Genomic DNA, 10,120 nt, shown 5'->3' on the forward strand with positions numbered 1-10,120 from the left:
CCATCAAAAACCCCCCCCCCCCCCCCCCCCCCCCCCTTTGGAATGGGGCTATTTACACAATGCCTCCTTCAGGCCCTCCTTTAAGCGCTAATCTATTGACGGCAAAAATTAGCGTGTTAACCTTTGGGGAAACGTCAAGATGGAAAATATATTTTTTAGCAATCTTCCGCCCCCATTTTTTGGTCTTTCTGTAGTGTGTAGTGTTTGTGTGATTTTCATTTTTCTATTTCTTGTGAGAGGTAGGTTTAGCTCAGCTTGCCCTTGAGATGGACCATTGGCTTCTATTTATAAGGGGGAAGAGCTTTCCCTTTGGTCAGTCTTAGGTCTTGTCAATCAAATTAGCTACAATAGCGAGCTTGGGGGCCCGTGCCAGTGTTCTTGCCTTCATTTGGCCGCCAAGGTCAGCCGCCATCAAATCATCATGACATTGGTCAGTATTATATTATCAGTTAATAATGAGCTGACATCGAGTAAGGGACTTCTGCAGCTGATTGGTGGGATATGGAGGCATTGACGTCATATTCGTCAAATATTCCTAGTTGATTGGGGGGCCGATTGTTTTGACTGAATGGTTGGTAGAGAATCTGTAATCATGATGTTTTCTGGGATTACGACGGCAATTATTCCGAGCTGACCTTGATGATCCGCCTTGAACTTTTACACGGATTAGGAGGTTTTAAGAGGTCATTTAGCTTAGGTCGGAGCTCAGAGTACAACATCCGTTATTTCTGTTGTGAATTACATTTTGTTGGATTACCAAACCGGCAGTAAAAAGTTCAAAAATCATCTCTAAAGCGAAAATATGAATTTTATTTTTATTTTTTTTTACTAGCAATCAGTTTTCTAGTTCAACAAAATGAAATTGATGAGATAAATAACAACAGTTGGTCCACTTTGGCGAATGTCACGTCATATTTTACGTTACTTTATCAAGCAACAAATTGTGAAACTATTAATAATATTAGAAAAAAACTTGAAGAACCAATTGAAATTTTGTAAAACTCCAGTGATGATGGGTGAAATTAACAATATTTTACCAATATATTTCTTTCACCTTTCCTCATATCAACAGTATATGAGTAGAGTGGCATATCTTTGCCTATTGGCATCATTTGCTTCAATTTCAAAATTCATATTGCATTCTGTGTGGTCCTCCACCTCTTTCTTTTTCTATCAATGTGGTCCATGTCCAAAGAGATTTTTTCAAGAAAAGATAAAGACATGGTCCCCTAATTATGTTTATTCTTTAGTCCATGTTTGATTCTCTTTACTCTATTTTAATTCATTTTTCTTACTTATTTTTAACAAGACATTTATACAATAAAATATTTTACACATAAATTCATAATTTTTAACTAATTATCCAAAAAATATTGTTCAAAACTATGTTTTTAAATTTTAATGCCACCAAACAGAGGCTTAATTTCTTTCAGATGATAGGTCCTACGTCCAATGATACCGTTGAGATATCATGTCCCGAACTTTTTGTCCTCTTCACTATCATCTAATAAATTTATTTTCTTAGCAAGCAGGAAGACGTCAAGGGTAATATGTCGAGTTGTCAAAAAATTAGATGATGTCACCCAACTTACTAAGATGAAATGATGTGTTAATATATCAAAATATATATTAAAGGGGATAACAAAGAAATCAAATTTGTACAACATATTAGCACAATTTTTAGCCAAATTATTATTATTATTATTTGTAAAACTCATTTTCAATCATACATTTTTTTAATAAATTAATTTGACACTTAAATCCAAAATTTTTCCCTTCTTAACTCTCCAAAATATTACTACAAAATCTATTCTCCAAATAAATGGAACTGAAACAAACCCTTAAACTCTAAGTATAACGGTCTATAATGTCATGGAAGTGCATATATATGACAATATTTTCTCTAATTGTTTTTTACCAGATAAATGAGAAAGTCACAGCCCAACCAAAGTGGGCTCCAGTCATGCATGTGACTTCATTGAGTTTGTAAGGAACAATTATTACTTCACAAGCAACTGCTTCCTTGCAAATTATAATATAACAATTTTTAAGGCAGTATTCTATGTCATTTCAAATTCAATTATCAGATACCAGACGACCTTATTTATTATATTTAATCTGAACGAGTGAATTGTTCAAATTGTCATTAAACTTTGTAAAAAATTTTCAAAAGGTCACTGAACTTTAACAATCACTAAAATGATCACTGAATTTTGCAAAATATTTTCAAGGGGTCACTGAACTTTAAAAATCGTCTAAATGGTCATCGAAATTCGCAAAAGATTTCATAGGGGTCACTGAATTCAATGATATCGTGAAAACCTTTTGTAAAGTTTAGTGACCTCATGGAAATCTTTTATAAAGTTCAGTGACCATTTAAATGACTTTTAAAATTTAGTGACCCTATAGAAACCTTTTGCAAAGATCAATGATCATTTAGATGATTTTTAAAGTTCAATGACCCCTCGGAAACTTTTTACAAAGTTTAGTGACCATTTGGACAATTCACTCGATCCGAACCATGCATAGTCGAATATCTCATAAAAAAACATAAAATAATTTGATGTACCTAGCACAAAAATAAATACGATCCATAGTTTTAACTTATAACTATTAAATGAATAATTTAGGTAGAATTGGTTTAACAAAAAGAAAAATTCCTAGAGAAAAACAAATTGAGATAAATAATATCAAAAGAGGGGGAAAATCTAGAAAAGGTTGGTGTTTGGTACAAGGGAAAAATGATTGCCAAATATCTATTTACAACTCTCAAATTTGTGTCTCCAAAGCCGCTTATCTTGCCCATTTCTTTGTTTCTCTCTCTTCCCCCATCTAATCCCATTTTGTTCACAAAACAAGAGATAGAGAGAGAAAGAGAGGTTGAGAAGATCAAGATAGAGTTTTTTTGTTGCCATGGCATTTGCAGGAACAACCCAGAAATGCATGGCTTGTGATAAGACTGTGTATTTGGTTGATAAGTTAACCGCTGATAATAGAGTCTACCACAAAGCTTGTTTTAGATGTCATCACTGCAAGGGAACCCTCAAGGTTTGTTTGAAACTGTGTATGAAATTTTTATCGTAATCTCACTCTTTTATGAATGGATCTTTGATTCTGAGTCTGGCCTTCAAGTATAGGTAGGTTCTTGATTGAATATATTTAATTTTGGACTCGGGATATTGAAGATTGAGTTTAAATATATAGCTTAAGCTTTCAAATGAAGTGATTCAGCATGATATCAGAGCTCGAAATTGTTTGGAATTCAAGTCATTTCACCACCATATCGACCAAAATAGCACGATGATTAAAGTGATCCAATGTGAATGGGGATTTAGTTTAAGCTTTAGATGAGGCCGTGGTTCAAAACAGAAAAATCTTTTTGTTCTTCTGCATAATTTGGACCTTCCTTTTCAGTTTACTTTGCATTCTGGATTGAATAAATATTACATAAGACCAATGTATTCCATTAACATAACGTTCATAATTGATTATATCAAGTTTCACCATAGGAACTTGAGAAAAAAAAAAAAAAATTGTTAATCTGTGGTTTAATTGCAGCTTGGGAACTACAATTCCTTTGAGGGAGTTTTGTATTGCAGGCCACACTTTGATCAACTCTTCAAAAGAACTGGCAGCCTTGACAAAAGCTTTGAAGGTAAATAGGGAGAAATAAGAGCACTAGATTTAATTGTTTTGCACGAAACATTTATTTTATGATTCATAAGCTGTATTGGACAGTATTGTGCAAAGTGTCAAAGAAGAAAAAGATATTAAAATCTTTTTCCTTATTCTGTCCAATCATGTCCGATACTGCATACTAATGATGTTGATAATGCATCCTCCTTAACGTTTCCAGGAACACCTAAAATTGCAAAACCAGAGAAACCAGTTGACACTGAGGTAAGAGTCCTCATCAACACACTACATTCATTTATTGATCACAAAACCCAAAATGATCTAAGTTCATTGCCAATTTTCGGTACATGGATTCATAATCAATCTCCTAATCATGATGTTTAATACAGAAACCTCTGGCGAACAAAGTTTCAAGTATGTTTGGTGGAACAAGAGAAAAATGTGTGGGATGCAAAAATACTGTCTATCCAACTGAAAAGGTAATAAATCCTATCATTTGAATCCGGTGGACCACACTATCCACCTAATCTATAGTTCATATTTGTAACAACCCAGGCCATGATCTTTCCCTCAAGTAAAACTTAAGTTGAATCATAGTACCAATTGGGCAACTCACATCTAGCTAACACTTATAGTATATTTCACAATATGTTTGGTATGTAAGCACAGGGAAAATTATGAGCGATACTCATAATTTTCTTGCATCACAAATGTGTGCAGGTGTCAGTGAATGGAACTGCATACCACAAGAGCTGTTTCAAATGCACCCATGGAGGATGCGTTATCAGTCCCTCAAACTACATTGCACATGAGGGGCGTCTTTACTGCAAACACCATCATATCCAACTCATCAAGGAGAAAGGCAACTTAAGCCAGCTAGAGGGTGATCACGAGAAGAATTCCATAGAAACATAGTTCAATGAGAATATAGTCTCTCCTGGTTTTGCTTTTCTGTCTTGTTTTAAATCCCTTGAAATATGTAAATAAAATTTGCTCGAGTATTTATAAACATGAGCCTAACATAGGCTAAGTAGATTTGGATCTAGTAATGAACCGAAAGGATGGCGGAAAACGAGTAATGTACTGGCCCAAATTTATTGGCAACATGGTTTAGTTTGTCTGTACATTTTAATAAATTGAAATTAAAGTTACTGTTTGATGTACTAGATTGATATATTTCTCATTTATGTAAATTTTGAAATGTTAATGAATTGGTGATTACTATTGTTCAACCAATTTTATTTTAGTTATATTTTTTAACTGAGAACATAATTAAATTTAATATTTAACATCGTGACCTAATTTAACAAGTAAATAATTCAGGCTCGATTTAAGGTCGCCCATCCTGTGAAAAAAGACTTTTGTAATAGTTTGTTTTTCTTTTCTTTTCAGCAACACATTCTCAAAATAAAATAAAATAAAATAATAATAATAATAATAATAATAATAATAATAATAAATGAAATAAAAATAAAACAATAAATAAATTTACATGCAAAATTATTTTATTGAGAGAATGTGTGGTTGAAAAAGAGTTTAGAGGAAAATCAATGTTTAGAGAATGGGGCTTAATATTTCGTGAACTATCTATTACTAAATAATCTAATGGAATTCTATCTTTCAGCCAATTTTATTATAATTAAACTACAAGAATTACAACACATTAGTTCATCGGAGAAAGTTGAGTTATTTAAGCCCTGGACCAATAAATCCATGAGAGATTATTTTTGTAAAAGGGCTCCATAATTATGAAACCCGTATAAGATACTGAGGAATACACTATTTTTTAAAATTCAGTTGAAATTTATAAAAATTGATATTCCAAAAGTCCCATTATTTAAATAATATTGTTTTAAAATAAACAATATTGAATTTTTTCAATGGTAGAATACTAGGGTAAGGTGGTAGGTAGTACCATTTTCAAATTAGTAATCTTGTTATGCGATTATTCATTAGTACTTTGTTGATTTATCACTTGCACTTCGTTGATCTTTTTTAAAATTCTAGTAACAAACCAAACTTTCGATTTTGTTGAAATGCTTAATTATGGATTATCTAAATACATGTTTGGGTAGGTTATATCTTCACCATTCATGTTCTACGACTTTAATGCATGCATTTTACAGAACCAACAACTTATAATCACTTAAAATATATTATAACCACCTACCAAACATGCACTAAATGGTTCATGGTTTGTTATTAGCATAATTTTGCATTCTTATAAAAGAGTAATAATTTTAATCGTTTATACGAGGCTTATGCCACACCTAACATACGCAAAACACACCAGCACCGGACTTAGCCTTTTCAAACACCAATTGAGGAAAGGAAATTAATTGGGTTTTGAGAAATGCCTCGAGCTCAAAGTAGGTCATGTACTATAGCTACCAATTCGAAGTCAAATAATAGAGTTCCTTCGACAGAATCTTGTCATCTTCATCTAGAGTTACGAAAACATGGAAGGAATTGCCCAAAATTACTTTCCACAGACTAAACATTGATCCCTTAGTTCAACCAAAGCAACAACGATGCCATCCTTTAAATTCAGAAAAGTATGAGGCCTTGAACAAAGAAGTGCAAAAGCTAACCCCGTGCTCATAAAGAAGAATAATGGAGACTGAAGAATATGCACAGACTTCACCGACCTCCACAAAGCGTGTCCTAAAAATAGATTTCTTCTACCAAGAATAGATCAGATGGTCGATGTTACGGCAGGTTATGAATTACTCAACTTTATGGATGCGTATTCAGGGTATAATCAAATACATAGGTATGAACTGGATCAAGAGCACACCTCGTACATAATTAATCGAGGCTCTACTATTATAGGATGATGCCTTTTGGACTGAAGAATACCTAAGCCATTAATCAACGCCTTGTGAACTCCATGTTCACCAAATAAATCGAAAAAACCATGGAAATGTACATAGATGACATGCTAGTTAAAAGCACAGAAGCCAAAGATCACCAGCAATGCCTTGTTGCTGATATGTTCTAAATCTTGAGAAAATACAGGATAAAACTAACCTGCACAAGTGTGTCTTTGTGTAAGCTCTAAAAAATTCTTAGGCTATTTGGTGAATCGTCAATGAATGAAGGAATATTCCAAAAAGCAATGAGCCATCATCGAAGTGAAAGCACCAACAAGACCAAAAGAAGTCCAAAGCCTTACTGGAAGAATAGCTGCCCTCAGTCGCTTTGTGTTAATATCGATGGATCAATGCAAACCAATTTTTGATGTCCTAAAAAGAGGAAAGAAGTTCCAACGGAGCCTCGAATGCCAAAGTGCCTTTGATGAGCTAAAGTTGTGACTAGCTCAACCACCAGTCCTATCAAAACCTAAAGCAAGTGAAACTCTAGTATTATACCTCGTCGTGTTCGAGCATGCAATTAGTGTTGTCCTAGCTAGGAATGCACATGGAGCACAACATCCCATTCACTATGTTAGCAAAGCTCTTCATAAGGCTAAGCTTTGTTATTCCACGCTGGAGAAATTGTCCTATGCCATGATCATCGCAGCTAGGAAGCTATCCATACTTCCTAGAGCACATTATCGAGATTCTAACTAATTATCTGTTGAAGCAAACCTTGTAGAAACTAGATACCTCAGGTCGAAAGGTCAAATAGACCATAGAGCTTAGACAGTTTGACATAAGGTACAAGACTCGTATCTCTATAAAAGGCTAGGCCCCCGCTAACTTTGAGCTCAAGGCATTTCTCAAAACCCAATTAATAAAGTGTTTGTTCCAGTTCATCCTACAATGCCATTATGGGACAGCCTCAAAGTCGTCGTGTCCTTATACCATTGCTTGCTTAAGTTTCCCATTCCTCATGGTGTAAATGAAGTCAAAGGAAATAAAGAGGTTTCTAAGATATGCCATAATGGTATATGGACACGATGGCTTTGAGGTTGTCCCATAATGGCATCGTAGGATGAAGTGGAATTAAACACCGCAAATTTGGCATTCAATCTAGCTCGATGTGGACTTTCACCAGACTCAATAGTGAGCTTGATCAGCACTTTTGCCTCAATTAAAGCTCCGTTCAACCTTAAAACCATAATTGGTTTGGGCTATAAGAAGTGAAGTGGAATACCTATCCATTTCAGTGTGTTGGCATAAAAGTATGTTGAGGGAACTCTTGGTGTTGAATAAGACCTTGGGGATTTTAGCCTTGGCTAGGGGTATTGAGATCATAAATACTGCAAAATAAGGATGTGGGTTCGCATCCTTATCATCAAATGACAAATAGTTGTCCATTTGGGTTTTTCGATGTTTCTCAATGATACTGGTTATAGTTAAGTTGGCTACTATAGGTTTTTTCAACCTTGCTTTCCCATTTCGAATATTTCGCTCGTCTCTCAACATCTGGATATGAGGTCTAGGTAGATCAATATTGTATGCTCAAACTTTAGCCTGATCTCCTTGCACCACTCCAACCTCGTTGGGTGGAAAACTTCATACTGTAATGGTATATTGAAGTGGCTGTCATTAGTTCGTGTAATATGGGTCTACCCAAAATGGCGCTGTAGATGGAAAGCAAAACGACAACTACGAAGTCTGCTGTGGTTTTCCATTAATATGGAGACTCGCCTAATTTCGCAGTCAAAGCGATTTGTCCTCGGGCTTCGATGGGATCTTCGAAAAATCTTTGTAGCCTTTTGGATTATGGCTAGAGTTATCTAAGATTCTCATTTGCTCCAGACTTCGGGAATATAGCACATTAACTGAGTTCCTGTTATCTATAAGGGTTCGGTATATTTGTATTACTGTGATCGACATGGTTATTACCAAAGCGTCTATTTGGTCGTGAAGAATTCTTTGAGTATCTTAATCTGAAAATTCGAACCCCTCCAGGTATGGTGCAACGTCTTGGTTGAACTTGGGTTTTTTATTTCATAATTCTATCAGATGCATGTGTTATTGAGCTTGTTTGTGCTTCTCTTTTGTGGATCCTTCGATGTACTGATTGCCACCTATCACATTCTGACCTCGACTTGGGGATGGGGATTTCGAGTCGGGAGATCCTGCTGAGCTTGTTGTCTTGCCCCTTGTTGGTAAGGTTGTTGGTGACAAGATGGGTTTATCTTTCGGGGTTTAGCAAAAAATTCTTATAGGTGGCCTCGTCTGATTAATGAGTCCACTTCTTCTTTCAAGTCTCTATAATCATCTGTATTATGTCCTACCATCTTGTGGTATTGACAGTACTTGTTTTGATTTCTTTCCGTCGGATCCTTTTTCTAGGGTAGGGGTCTGCAGAACACCTCCTTATCACTTGTTTGGATGAAAACTTCTTCTAAGGTAGCATTTAGTAGGTATTCAGGAAACCTGTCTGGGTAAGGTTTGGGTCGATCTCTTTTCCTCCAGTCTTTCCTTATCTCATGGGTGAATCCTTTATCTAACTTTTTCTCCTTTGCCTGTTAAGGTGTGCAGCTCTGCCTTAGTTTTCTCTTGATCTAAGGTTACCTCCTCTGTGGTTATATGTTTTTCAAGTTGACTGAGGAATTCATGATACGTTTGGGTCCATCCTTATATACCACCAAAACCTTGTTCTAGGCCTTAGTCCAAAGAAGAATGCCATGAGGGAGGCATCATCGAAGATCTTTTCTACCTCCATGGATTGCTTGTTGAATCTATGGAGGTAACCTTTGAGTAGTTTGCTTTTCCTTGTTAGATGCTCACCAAGCGTTCTTTAGGCATAGTTTTGGCCTTGGATTCTATGAATTGAGCTAAGAACGCCATGGTTAGGTCGGTCCAGTTATTATGGATCTTTGATACAGCAGTCAAAAACATGTTTGAGCTTTATCTCCCAACATCAGTGGGAAAGCAGAGCACCTTGTAGCTCCACCAAGAAGTGTACTTGTCTAAGTCAGTAGAAGGATCTCCTTCCCCTTGGTACCCAGTCAACTATGGCATCTTCAATTTTTCGAGCAGGGGCTCATCAAGAATATCTTCTGTGAAGGGGGAGTGGCCTTTACCAAGGTATTTCTCAACAGTCCCCTTGTTTTTGGCTTCTTTTTAGCTTCTAAATCATTAATAAGCTTTTTTAAGGCATCCATTTCTAGTTTTTTCTGTTCCAGTGGGCATTTCGAAATTGAATTCAAATCATTCACTTTGAGGTATGACTGAATGCTTGGAGCCTAACTTGTCAAATACGCCGCTAGCTTTCCTAACGATTGGTTTTGTTGCTGAACGAGGGCTTCTAACCTCGTCCATCCGGCTTTTCAAAGATTCTTTTTCTCGAAAAGTGGAGGGTTCGCCTAGTGGGAATTCGTTTAGCTCGTTCCCTAGTTGGGAACTCCACCTCGTTATTGGGTGGAGAAACATAAGCCTAGTTTCGCTCCTATCTACCGACTGTGTTCATCAACTTTTCAATGGATTCTCTATGACAACCATTTAAGGGTCGTCGATTTCAGCTTAACCCTGTTCCCTTTGGACATTGTGGGACGTTGGATTTATTTGGATGAGTGTGGGATTGATTC

At 35.8% G+C, this 10,120-nt stretch overlaps 1 protein-coding gene across 1 annotated transcript; it reads left to right on the forward strand.

Annotated features, from left to right (window-relative positions):
- The first annotated feature begins 2,770 nt into the window (after positions 1-2,770).
- LOC111386695 (LIM domain-containing protein WLIM1) lies at positions 2,771-4,593 on the forward strand. Its single transcript, XM_023011159.1, has 5 exons — positions 2,771-3,048; positions 3,559-3,655; positions 3,857-3,900; positions 4,026-4,115; positions 4,357-4,593. The coding sequence occupies exons 1-5, from the start codon at positions 2,914-2,916 to the stop codon at positions 4,549-4,551; spliced, it is 561 nt and encodes a 186-aa protein (XP_022866927.1). The 5' UTR covers positions 2,771-2,913; the 3' UTR covers positions 4,552-4,593.
- Positions 4,594-10,120: the final 5,527 nt, after the last annotated feature.

Source organism: Olea europaea, unplaced genomic scaffold (genome assembly GCF_002742605.1).
Source record: "Olea europaea var. sylvestris unplaced genomic scaffold, O_europaea_v1 scaffold3680, whole genome shotgun sequence".
Taxonomy (NCBI): Eukaryota; Viridiplantae; Streptophyta; class Magnoliopsida; order Lamiales; family Oleaceae; genus Olea; species Olea europaea.